Source organism: Kryptolebias marmoratus, linkage group LG11, assembly GCF_001649575.2.
Source record: "Kryptolebias marmoratus isolate JLee-2015 linkage group LG11, ASM164957v2, whole genome shotgun sequence".
Taxonomy (NCBI): domain Eukaryota; kingdom Metazoa; phylum Chordata; class Actinopteri; order Cyprinodontiformes; family Rivulidae; genus Kryptolebias; species Kryptolebias marmoratus.
The window spans coordinates 7,228,192-7,241,659 of NC_051440.1; the positions used below are offsets into that span (position 1 = coordinate 7,228,192).

The 13,468-nt window shown below is 39.0% G+C and overlaps 1 protein-coding gene across 3 annotated transcripts in view; it reads left to right on the forward strand.

Moving 5' to 3' along the window:
• The first annotated feature begins 2,314 nt into the window (after nucleotides 1-2,314).
• hmg20a (high mobility group 20A) overlaps nucleotides 2,315-13,468 on the forward strand; it is a 16,763-nt gene continuing 5,609 nt past the window's right edge. For 2 of the 3 annotated variants that reach the window (XM_017430014.3, XM_017430015.3), the window contains exons 1-7: nucleotides 2,559-2,684; nucleotides 5,939-6,029; nucleotides 6,171-6,380; nucleotides 8,120-8,252; nucleotides 10,236-10,273; nucleotides 12,518-12,593; nucleotides 12,782-12,997. In XM_017430014.3, the coding sequence (XP_017285503.1) occupies nucleotides 5,964-6,029; nucleotides 6,171-6,380; nucleotides 8,120-8,252; nucleotides 10,236-10,273; nucleotides 12,518-12,593; nucleotides 12,782-12,997 (739 nt within the window). In that variant the 5' untranslated portion in view covers nucleotides 2,559-2,684; nucleotides 5,939-5,963. Of the gene's footprint in view, nucleotides 2,425-2,558; nucleotides 2,685-5,938; nucleotides 6,030-6,170; nucleotides 6,381-8,119; nucleotides 8,253-10,235; nucleotides 10,274-12,517; nucleotides 12,594-12,781; nucleotides 12,998-13,468 lie in introns of those variants that run through there. The other variant, XM_017430016.3, reaches the window with a different exon arrangement.

Consider the following 13,468-nt stretch of genomic DNA (forward strand, 5'->3'; position numbering starts at 1 on the left):
ATTAATAATAGATTAGGATACTATTTGAATAGTAAAGGATATATATCAAAATATCAAAGTGGATTTCGAAAAGGAAGGAGCACTAATGATCCAACGCTTTGCTTAGAACATGACATTAGAAGAGCTCAAGTAAATAAAGAAAGTGTAGTGGCAATATTTTTTGATATAGAAAAAGCATATGACATGATGTGGATTGATGGATTATTGATCAAATTAAATAAGATGGGAATTAAAGGAAGAATGATTAATTGGATTAAAGACTTTTTAACGAATAGGAAAATACAAGTTAGAATAGGAGAAGGTATTTCAGGAAAATATATAGTAGAAAATGGAACTCCACAGGGGAGTATTATAAGTCCATTATTATTTTCAATTATGATAAATGACGTATTTAGAGACATTGGAAAAGACATGGGTTGTTCACTTTTTGCAGACGATGGAGCTGTCTGGAAAAGAGGAAAAAACGTTGATTTTATTGTTAGAAAAATACAAGAGGTTATTATTGAAATAGAGAATTGGGCGTTGCAATGGGGATTTAGGTTCTCAGTTGATAAAACAAAAGTAATGATATTTACACAGAAAAAAATAAATAAGGGAATTAAACTGAAATTATATAAACAAGAGTTAGAGCAGGTAAAGTGTGTAAAATTTTTAGGATTATGGTTTGATGAAAAATTAAAATGGCATATACATATTAAAAAAATTGTAGATAAATGTAAGAAAATTTTGAATATTATGAGGTGTTTGGTTGGCAGTGATTGGGGAGCAGATAGGAAATCACTAAAACAGATTTATGCAGGAATGATAAGATCCAACATAGACTTTGGTTGTCTAGTTTATAGTGCAGCAGCTAAAACTCATTTGGTTAAATTAGATACTATCCAAAATCAGGCACTAAGATTATGTACTGGAGCATTTAAAACCACACCAGTAGCAGCCTTAGAAATAGAAATGGGAGAAATGCCATTAGATTTAAGAAGAACAAAATTAGAAATTAACTATTGGCTAAATTTGCAAGGAAATAATGTGGATCATCCAACGCTGGAAATTTTAAATCCATGTTGGGAAAAAGAAAAGAAAGAATTGAGGAGTTATGGATGGTCAATCAAAAATAAAATTGAAAAATTTAAAATGAATAAATTAGAAATTAGTCAAACAACACCAGTATCAATTATACCACCATGGATTCTACCAGAAGCAAAGGTAGATATGTCAGTAATGGAAAAGAAACTAGATAAATCATGCATCATAGATAGGGATTTGGTACAATTATATTTAAATAAGTATTATCAATACATTCAAATATATACTGATGCATCAAAAATAACTGAGAAAACAGGTATAGCGTTTGTAGTTCCGGAATTTAATATAAAAATAGGGAAACGAATTACAGATGGGACATCAGTATACACAGGAGAAATGTTAGCAATATTACTAGCTTTACAATGGGTAGAGGAAATAAAACCATTAAAAACAATAATATGCTCAGATTCAAGCTCTGCTTTATTAAGTATTAAAAACAATCAAACAGATAGTAGAATGGACATTTTATTAGAAATATATCATACACTATTCAGAATACAAAACATGGGGATGATGGTAATATTTGTGTGGGTTCCAGCACATATTGGGGTAGATGGAAACGAGAAGGCAGATAAAATGGCAAAGAGGGCAATTAAAAATCCTGTTAGCATTACAGTCAAGATAAGTAAGTCGGAAGGAAAGAGTATTGCTAAAGAGAATTTGATGAAAGTCTGGCAAAAAAGATGGGATGAAGATAAAAAAGGAAGATGGTTTTATAAAATTCAGGGAAAAGTAGGAGAAAAAAGAAATGGAAGAAGAAATAGAAAGGAGGAAAGAGTGATAACAAGATTAAGATTTGGACATACAGGACTTAATTATACACTGTTTAAAATTCAAAAACATAAGACTGGTAAATGTGATTATTGTGATAAATATGAAACCATAGAACATGTTATATTAGAATGCCATAAATATGAAGCAGAGAGAGGATATATGAAGAGAGAGTTTGAAAGGATTAAGGAAAAGGTTAATTTAGTAGATATTTTGAGGAAGAATTTAGGGAGTAAACAAATACAAATAATTATTAGATATCTTAAAAAAACTAAATTATTTCACAGAATTTAATTATAGTGCGGGTGTGAGAATATAGATATGATAATCAAAGAGGAGCACAAGTACGTAAGAGTCAAGGGGGAAGGTGAAAATATAGATGGAATTATAGTAGAATATTTATAGATGAAGATAGTTGTTTAGACCATCATGAACCACACTCCAGACCAGTAAGTGGCGGTAATGCTACGAAAAGTTTTTTGCCAACCGCCAAAAAACCTGACAAGAAGAAGAACAAGAAAAGGAGTCCGAGGAAGAGACATAGAAATAGGTTGTACAGAACAAGTTTCGGTAAGTAAAAAAAAAACAAACAAATGAAATAAATTACGACGTTCATGTGTCTCGCGTTCTTTTACGGTCAAATTAAATTACCCGTATTTTGCTTTGAGAGTTTAAATTCATGCAGCGCGACTCGTCATTTCCCCTCGCGGGCAGAAAAGAACCAAGTAGACTCACACGAGCAGCTTTTTCTATAGGATGAATTTCTACCGTGTAGCTGCTGTATTGTTTTGATTGGGGTGAATAATTTGGCAGCTGCAGCATTAACTCAGGTCAGTTTCTGACGGACGTGTTTAGCTATTTATATGTGCACATTTCCGGACGTGTCAAACAGGGTCTCTAAAGCAAAAGAACAAAAAAGGAACATAAATTTTATCTTGTCGCTTGCTAACCAACAGCTGGCTAACGGGGCGCTAATGCTAGCTAGGAGCACAGCTAATTCTGTAATTTAATCTACTTAATGTCAATATATTATTATTTTCTTCTGGTATTGAAGTGTTTAGTCCTTACTGTGCACACAGACAGTAACAGTTCCGGGTTTTAATCAACTAACGCGAGAAATCCTCTCACTTCATGATGATGGTGATGCTAGCCGGGGTAACTGCGGTTTGCTAGTTTTGAATATAGTTAAACGTGTTTGACAACTCTGTGAGTTATACATGGATATATAAGTTAAAAGTAAATCCCCTCACTCACCGAGTGTCAGGATTTCATCATGCTAATGCTAACATTGGCTTTCATGAGCTAGAGAGAGATAAATCAACGACATAACTGTGGATTTCTCTGATTTCATATCGATCTTTTTTTTTCCTGTTCGTCTTTATTTTGACTGTCACATGCATGTCCAAAATGTACATTAGGTTGGTTTTTTTTTTGTTGTTTTTTTTACCACGTTTTGTAATCTAATTATGCATGCAGAATTGGCGTTTTAAGACCATCCTATAACATAATAAAACTTGAATCAGTTGATTATGTTCAAAAATTGGAGCTTTGTGGTAATGTTTAGTAGTTCAAACTGGTAAATCTGAAATGTCTCAAAGCTTACAATAGTTATTTTACTTTTTGTACTTGAGTAGCACCTACATAGAATAACAAACTTTGCAGGTTTATGTGTCTCCTTTGCTCACAGCTTTATTAGTTTTGGAAATGTAGAGCAAATACAGTTTATCAGAACGATAAACAATACGGAAAATATCAAACAAACTCTGGGTTTATTTGTCACTCAGATAATTATTGACCCAGGAGTTTGATCTATTTCGTGGCATAGGCCTAAATAAATTTATGGACTACACATTTCGTACATGTTGTTGTATATAATGTTTGTTACAGCAAGAAATTCATATTTCTAATTATAAATATGAACGATAAATCAACAGTCTTTGTTTCTTTTGTTTATTGCTTTTTAATAAAACCTTCAGGAAATAATAAATGGGTGTTTATCTACAACTAATTAACCTTTGGAGTCAGTCCAGTTCAAAATGGCCGCCACAGCTAATGCTTAAATGGCTCTAACTTAGACTAATTTACCAGTGTTGAGCTAAAGTTTGATATCGAGATCTCACACTGTCCCATGAGGTCGAGCGTAATTTTGTTTATTTTTTATGATAAAAGCTTAGTTTAAAACTCATAAAAGGCAACAGCAATAAGTATTCCTTCCTATTACCATCTATAGTACTTTGGTCAACAAAAGATGCTTTAAATTGGCCTTAAAAAGGAGCTAAAACATTGTGTTATTTATATATTTTGCAATGTTTGTCTCCCTTAATTATGACATGTGCCATAGCTCATAATATAATAGGCTACTAACAGAAATCATTAATACTTACACATGTTGTTGTTTGCCGTTCCAAATAGCAGTTTTAGTTTTTAGTTGTTTCTGATTTTGTGTTATGGTGCTTTTATGAATGTTGTAGTAAAGTAAGTGGGATGATGTGACAAAAATGAGTGAACATTAGTATGTGTCAGTGTCAAGGTGTTTCACAATGTTGAAGTTTTACAGCCTCATCACGTAAACAGAGAAAGTCTGAAATGTCTCATTCTTTCACATGGTGGGATTTTATTTATTTATTTATTTTCCTGTCCAGATTGATCTTGCTCGGGTTTAATCAGCTCGGCTCCAGCAGAGGGCACTGCTGCAGTGGCATTACAAGTTTAAAACCCCCTATTGGCATCCAGAAGGAATCTGCTCTCTTTATGTTTTTGTTATTTCAGATTTAAAGTCACATCTGTGCAGCGACGGCTCACAGTACCTGCCGTATCTGAAAGTAAGCGTGTTTTGCAAAGGAGTTGCTTCGTAGATTTGATAATCCCCTGTGAATGGGCGGCGGCAGGAGGGGCTGAAAGCACGTACCAGGATGTGGATGCTTTCTCTTTCTGTGCTGTGATTTTAGATGAAGAGGTCAAAGGTCAAAACACACGGTGTCCGTCTTGTTTCTGATCTCAGATCGGGAGCTCGTTGCTGACAGTAACTCAGAGTAACCTCAGACTGTTTAATTCAGTGCTCTATCAAATTAGCTGTTTTTTTAAAGACAAAAGATCCATTTTTTGAGTGGTTTTAAAAGTTAGAAATGTTGTAATTTTAGACAAAAAGACCATTTTTTTTTCCTGTTACAGATGTTACACAAACAAGACCTCAGTTTTCAGTGAGGCCAAAAGTTCAATTCCAACAGGGTGATTCAGCTTCTAAAAGCTCCCAAATAAAATAGCTAAAATGCTAAAACTACTGGGTTTTTTTTTTCTCTCATTTGCTCAATAAAGATTAATGGCAATAAAATATTGCTACCAAGAGATTTAAAGCCTAGCTTTTCTTGAAGGAATGCACATCGCCTGCCATTTTTTCATGCTAGAGTTTTCATCTAAGATCATCTTGTGATGAGAAATGACTGAACTGTAGCCGTTTTGGTCAAACAAATATCTATTCCCAGCTGTCACACTTAGAGTTTGTGTTGTGAATGACCCTCAGCTACTACCACATTAAATTTCAGCACAATATCTGTAAAACTGACTGAGTTACAGGCATTTTTCTGTTGGCTGATGGTGATTAGCTGTAGCAGACATTTTTTATTAGATCGACTCCAGAAGTTAATCAGTTGTAGAGATGCACCCAATGATTAGTTTCTGAAAGTTTTGTTAATTTCCATTGTGTGGATCATGAGATATTTTGCTAACAGACAAAGAGGCCTGACTTCAACATTCAATGCTGAAGTTTTAAAGAAAGCTCTTGTTTAGGGGAGTGGCTCCTCGTAGCACATGTTGTAAATGAATCTCAGCTGCAAAGGCATCAAATTTTACACAAAAGTTTGCAAAATTTACTGAATTTAAGCCGTTTTGGTGTTTTCTAAGGTCAGTTGGCTGTGGCTGCCATCTTGGATCTATTCGGCTCCAAATGTTTGTCATTGGCAGCTGTACATCCAATGAATATTTCCTGAAAATTTCGATAAAATTGGTTTAGAGGTTCACTAGATATTTCGCTAACATACAGAGTTGACTCCAAATTAATCTAATATGTTTCTCTTTGTTTTTCCAGATTTCTCCTGGATTCATATAAAGTGATGGATGAGCAGACGGGCTCTCCTGCAGCCAACCCTGACAACAATAACCAGAGGAATGGCGACGAGGTTAACTGAAATCAAATGATTTTCCAGTTTTTTTGTTTTTTGTTTTCCCCCCAATTCTGACTCCAGGAAAGCCTCATCAGTGCATGTCAGGGCGGAGCGGCACCTCTCAGTCGGCTCTCTTTTTTTTTCTTACGCTTGCAGAAACCCCGACGCGGCAGCTGGACCAAAGGGAGGAAGAGGAAGAAGCCAATGAAGGACAGCAACGCACCCAAAGCTCCCCTGACGGGCTATGTCCGCTTCATGAACGACAGACGGGAGCAGCTGCGGGCCGAGCGGCCAGACGTGCCCTTTCCGGAGATTACGAGGATGCTGGGCAACGAGTGGAGCAAGCTGCCCCCCGAGGAGAAGCAGGTCAGCAAAGACGCCCCCCCCAGACAGGATTACACGCCGAAGCCAAATCTGTGAAGAGCCACGTCTCAGAGCATTTCTTTAAAGTCCGCTTCGAGCGGGCCTCGGTTTAATTTAATTTCCAGATCTTTAGGCTCTCACCTCCGTCAATAGCTCTGCTGAATTAAAGAAGCGCAGCTGTTGAGAAAACAGTGGAAAGCAAGCAGTCAAGGAATCAAAATTTTTTTTTTTTCATTGCAAACAAAAGCAGCTTTTAAAGTTCATGATGTCAGCTAACAACACAACGCCTTCCACCTGAGCACATTAGCTCGCTGTCTGATATCGTCTGCCATGTATTATCACGATTTGATGCTATCACACAGTCTGGCCTCGAAAAGCTCGTCCAGGGGACTTGACTCGACCTCGTTAGATTTATCTACCTGGATTATTGAGCAAGCATCAGGACAGTCTGGCCTACTTAAACCCTGGAGTGTTATGTAATGTTAGCGCAAATAAATTCATAAACATTTTTCAGCAAATGAAATGAACCGTCTGAACTGCAAGTTGTTTTTTCCACTGAGCCTCTAGTGAGACGTTCGTCTCTCCCTCACTGTATTTGGAGCCTCGTTGCTTCGTTCCTTTTCAAGTTCCGGCGGAGTTCTGGACTTTCTCACCTCAGAATCGATGTGATTTAAAGGTTTTAGCGTTGGATTTTTCTCATTTTCGTTTTTTTTTTTTTTGGTTTTTCCAACAATTGGTAACTGATTTTTCACAAACACTCCCTGTCAAAGAACAAGGTAAGCACCCAGACAGAGGGTTGGGAGTGAAATGAAGCCCCTCCTGTTGAAAGGTTGTGGCTGTATTGCTGTGATTATAATGGAGCTGATAGTGCAGGCAAGCACACTGCTGGTCTCATATCAGTAGGATGTGGCACCCCCTTGGGTCTGGATACAAGCGTTGATTTTCTGGAGAATGGAGTCGTACAGCTGTCGTATTCTCTCTTACAAGTCCGCCCGCAGCTGTTGTAATAGGCCCTCGAGATCCAGCAGTTCGCTCCCGAGTCAGGGCTGATATCACGCGTTTAGGGACCCTGCTGGCCAAGGGGGAAGGCCTTAATTTGATGCAGGCACTTCGTAGACACCCGCGATGTTCCAGGGGACGAGCGTCGTCTTGATGAAAGACCGTATCTGCTTCTCTCCAGTCGCCGTCGTTTCTGCTCTGACGGTAATGGCAGCCAACATAAGGTGTCGTGAATCCGTGGTCTGGCTAATGCCAGTCATCGAGTCAGATGTGGGCTGATGCGGGGCGTCGTAAACAGAGGTGTGGATGTCACGGGATTCAGTGATGCTCGGCGCATAATGTCACTGCCTTCCCCCCACCCCCCGTGGTGTGGTTTGTCTTGGCTGACTTCATGACATGTGAGGGTGCCCTCATTTATCCATGGGTTTCAATATTGTGCCGCTATACCATCTGTACGCTCCACATGCTGGGCACAATACTACAACCACCCAGAATGTGACCCGCTCCACTCATGGTGCCACCATTTGTCCCCTATCACACCTTGTAAACTGATTCGCTGGTCTGCGTGTGAACAAACTTAGCTTTTTTGTGTTTAAATCTGTGAATTAAGTTATTATATTACAAATGGCAGGGTTTTATTCTGATCAGTAATGCTCTTACTCACAATCTAACTTTATAATGTTTTGCTACGTCTCATTTTCTTTTCTTTTTCTTTTTTAACTCGTCTCGTCTCGTCTCTGCAGCGATACTTGGATGAGGCCGAGCGAGATAAGGAGCGCTACATGCGCGAGCTGGAGAAGTACCAGAAGACGGAGGCGTACAAACATTTCACCAGGAAGGTCCAGGAGAAGCAGAAGGGCAAGAGGCACAGAGGAGGTGAGAAAGAAAGCTGAGTTGGGGAGGCATGTCTGGCGGGTCGCCCACTTTCCCTTTTAGAACTTCCTGTTTGCGGAGTGTTCGGAGAGTGACAAACGTCCCGAGACTGATGGTGTTTAGATAAACCAGTCATTGTTTGCTGGACAAATCCTGTCGAGACAGGATGACTCACATGAACTCAAATCTGCAACTAAGAAGGGTGCAGATAGCAGAAAAGAAAGTTAAGAGATTTCAGTTTTCCTGTTCTCAAGGAGCTCTTGAGCGAGGCATCAAATTGCAAAATTATGAAGCAAGTTTTTTGAAGTGGTTCTCGAACCTTTTGTGCCGTGCCTCCTTTTGGAGGAAGAAACAGCTTTGCTTCCCCTCAGCACAACAAAACTAAAACAAAGTTAATCAAATTAAACTCTAATAGGATTTAAAAAGTACTAAAAAAAACTTAGATTTACACAATTTGAAAAAATGTCTTTGTCAAAACAAGCGGCACGGTGGTGCAGTGGTTAGAGCTGTCGCCTCACATCAAGAAGGTCGCAGGTTACTTCTTGGCCCGGGAGCTTTCTGGGTGGAGATTACTTTTTTGTCCCGTGCATGTGTCGGTTTTCACCAAGTACTCCGGTTTCCTCCCTCGTTTGTCTCGTTTGTCTCAATGTGTCCCTGTGATGGACTTGCAACCTGTCCACGGTGTCCCTCGCCTCTCACACAGTGACTGCTGGTGATAGACACCAGCTCCCTGCGACTAAATGGAAAAAGTGGGTAAAGAAAATGAATGAATGGGTTGTGTCAAAACAATGTGACTTTTTGTGACATTTTGTCTCTTTATTTAATTTATTTGTTTTCCTAATTCCAAAATGGAACAAATAGAAACTGCACTTTGCTCAAAGAATACGAACAGACTGCTTCTTCAGTCTCTGATTATTCAAAATAGACAGAAATGAAACGAAATTTGCAATCGCCGTTTTAGAAACAGAACAATAAAGTTCAATCTGTTCCCAGAAAGCCAACAAACAGAAATATAAAAGGAGCTCAATGATATCTTTGTAATAAAAGCAGCAATAAGTCTGTTTCTCAGTACAATACAGTTCAGTCTCTTCCAAAATCAAAAGTTTCAGCAGGTATTTGGCACAAATATTACTTCTTTTGATTATGGAGACTGATTTCATTTTATCAGTGTTAGCAGCTTAGTGTTTTATTTTTCACTGATGGTGTTTCAAAATGGGATCCTTGGTACAATCACAGTTCACTGGAATTCCAACAGGAAGGTATCTTCCATCTCTTTGATTTTTCTATTTCGTCTATATTTATACACTGACACAAGTCGTGAGTAAACAGATTTTTTAAAGCATATCAGCGGGCCCATACGCTGCAGGTCCCGCTCAGATCCAGTTTTCTCGCCTCGGCCATCATCACTCTAAAGTTTGTCTCCTCCAGACAGCAAGCTTTTCCTTCGTGACAGAGGTAAACATTCTCCCTCTCCTGTCGTCGCCATGCGACACCTGACCAGTAAGGAGTGGAGTCACCCTCCATGCTTGCCCCTTTGCAGCTCGTCTCTTACGGTCCGTCACAAAAACGGGTCTGAGCGGTGACAGCGTCTAAACATTAGTTCCACTTGTAATTGTGTCAGGCCTGAAAATGAAAAGAAACAGTTTTGCCCAATCAGTGAAAATTTAAAGGTAAAACTTTGCACCAGGGACACACAGTCTGCATTAATCCTGTTTTAATTTATTTATTTATTTCCAGTCATCATAAAGATATGCTATTGTTTGCTCTTATTTTGGTACTTAAATTCATCCTTTCAAATATATATTAATGACAAATGCTTCTGTTCTGTTAAACATCATTTTAAACTCATTTCTTTGCCTCATTTCAGCTGATTTAGTGCAGAAAGTTTTATATATATGATTTTTTTTCTGTTTGGTCATAATGATTTAAAAACACTGGGTACCAGAGAAACTAGGACTCATCGTTTGTCCTTTCCTTCCTCTCCAGATGGTGGGCACCAAGCTGCCAGCGAGGCTCTTCATGAGGTCAGTAAGTCTTTCCTGCTTAGTTACACTCAAATCACTTTTCTCAGGAGGTGAATATTAGATTTAACTGAGTGGAAAGAAAATAAAAAAAAAGTCCCCTCTAATGGTCAGAGGTGTTAAATATGAACCACACACACCTTTAAATGTCACGGAAAAGAGACGACCTTATCTCACTGGTATAACTTGAGTTATTTGTTTAACAGCAAATAAAAAATATCCATAAACGGTAAGAGGATGCTCTCATATGTAGCCAGCGTGCATGTCAGGCTTTATGGTGTTTAACAACTTCGTGCTTTCAGTGGAATAAAGGAGAAAAAGATGATCGTACAGAAGATAATCAGTTTAAGTTGTTGCTACAAAAAATTGAAATGCTAATCGGATTTAGTTAATATTAAAAACCTTGATAGAGTAAGGTACGATATTTTAGTATGTCTTGATACTGAGGGTCTTTTTTTATTTTTAGTTCCATATTTTGATTGTAAATGTAATCATTTCATTTAGGTATTTAGTTTAAAAGTTTAGTGGTTTGTTCCCTGCCAGCTCTGGGCTTTTTTCCCACCAGCAGGCTCGTCATTATGTACCGGCACTGAGAGCTGCCTCTCCTGAGAGTCTCCTGTCATGTTCATGGACTCAAGTCCTGCCATCTCGGGCTGTCATTGGCAACATAATCTATGTAATGCTGTTCAGGAGCTCCACCGCAAGCTCAAAGGGCGGCTCCAGTCAGAAGCTGCTGAACAGAGAGACCTGCTCATTTGTTTCTGTGGCCAGTCCTGCCAAAGCAGCCGAGCCGAAAGAGTTTTCTTATTCCTAGCTGCAGCCCAAAACGGGGGAGCTGGAGTCTGACTCGCCTGGGAGGTAGCTAAATGACATTTAAAACATCAGCGTCCCTGTGGGTCTAATGTTTGGAAAAACACAAACCGGGATGTGTTACAGGTCAGCACCCTGCCCTCCAAGAAGAAGAAATTACATCAACCTTGTAGTAAAAAAAAAAGGAAAAAGAAACCTTTTATATGTTTGTCATTTTATTTTAGTGCAAATAAATTGACGTTACCAAAACAAAAAAAAAAAGGTGTAAAAGTCAAACACTGGCTGTTTTGGTTAATTGTCCGTTTGTGTGATCTTAAAGTGTTTAGATTTTCTGAGGAGAGGTTCTATGGAAGTATTATGAGCAAAAAGTATCTTACCTGCTGTAGATAGCTCTTTGCTTTACAGCTTCATCAGTTTAACTCTACATGATTATTTTCTCAGAAATATGATGATATTCCTGCAGGAAGTGTCCCAGGCTGTTCCGGGACAGTTCTCGCTCAGAACCACTGAGTTTTCTGTAAAATAACCATGGATAGTGAAATTGGCCGTGGTGTAAAGGTTTGTGAAACATTCACACAAACCACAATGAAAGGTTTCTTTAAACCACTATGAAAATGTGTTAAGATGGCAGCGATTCACTTTGGTCTCGGCCCCGTTCTGACTAGCCTTTAGCTTGTCAGTAGTCAAAATTACAGTTTCTCCAAACTGAGGTTGTTCAAAAAGCTACTGACCACAAAAAAGTTTAAAATTTTTCATAATCTTCCACAAAACCCCTCTTCAAAAGACTTGAACTCTAACTCTGGAATCTGAATGTGTTGTGTTTGCCCTCCTCTTGCTCTCCACGTTGTTTATTGTTGCATCACTGAAGGTGGATTAATCCGCTCTGGAGCCATGTGTATGAGCCGAACACTTGGCTGGCGCTAAGAGTGTAATTCGTTTTTATTAATCTCCGCGTGTAATTAGGAGTGTTTCTTCTGTAGCTCTTTGAAAGGTTACAGCCAAGGTGACTGAACCGGAATCGTCCCCCCCCCATAGGATTGTTATTGTTTGCCCTCTCCGGATTTCTAATAGGACGGGATTTAGCATTAATGTCATTGTGTTGTGAAAGGAAGAAGGATGATGCATTGTTACAGAGCAGGGAATAAAACCTGCCTTGTACTTCTATTCTTCTGTTTCAAAGCACATCTTATTGTAGATTTATTGCGACGCATTTCAGAGCCTTTTGATATCTCAGAAGCACCAGTGATGAAATTACGTCCACCTTCGCGTTTTGCGAAACCGTATCACTGTATATCTCTTCTGGCCAGATGAAAAATCAATTACCGACCCACCCACAGCCCCGTTAGATAAATGGCCGCGTCTCGCTGTCAGTATGTGTGGCCAAACATTTTCACTTTGAGCTAATCTTCTTCCCTCTTTGTGTTTGGCGAATAACAGAAAGATGCAGAGGGAAAGGACAGAACTGTGTTTGACATACCAATCTTCACAGAGGAGTTTCTCAACCACAGCAAAGGTAAAGAGCTCGAGTGTTCTAAAAATGTTGTGTTTACCACTTCCTTTTTTCGGTTTCTTTTGCCATGTTGTGCTCGACACCCCCCCCCCAAATTAAACTTTCAGACGCAAAGAGACAAAACTGCCACGTCTGACTGTGTTGGGTTTAGCCTAATGTTCATTTCTGCGCGATTGCCTTTTCCTCATCAGCGCGAGAAGCCGAGATGCGTCAGCTGCGTAAGACCAACATGGAGTACGAGGAGCGGAACGCAGCCCTGCAGAAGCACGTGGAGAGTATGCGCGGAGCCGTAGAGCGGTTGGAAGGTGACGTGATGCAAGAGAGGGAACGCAACGGGCTCCTCGACCAGCACTTAGAGACCCTGCGTCAGGCGCTCACCTCAAGTTTCTCCTCTGTGCCTCTGCCAGGTGAGACCGGCCAGAATCTATCAGATTGTTTGTTAGGACTATAGATCTGCACTTGAAGGTTATTACATGGGGTGTAAAGATATACAGAAGTCACCGTTCGGTACAGTAGGGAAAAGAAACAAATACCAAACACCTGCTGCCATTGGTCACTGAAACTAGGGATGCACCGATATGAAAATTTGGGCCAATATCGATATCCGATATTAATATTGTTGTTATGGCCGATAACCGATATTTACCGATATTACACCCACGCACAAAAACACTTGCATTTCTGGAACGATCAAATTTTGCACAGACTGAAAATTATGCAAATTGACTTTTTTTTAATGCTTTATTTTTCAAAAAGTGTAACTTTCAAATAAGATTGCATAGCTAACATAAAAAACAAGTAACCAGGAGTGTTACTTTTTATAATTTCAATTTGTAACAAGTGTGTACAACTTAACTCCCTAAACTGACAAAACTCTT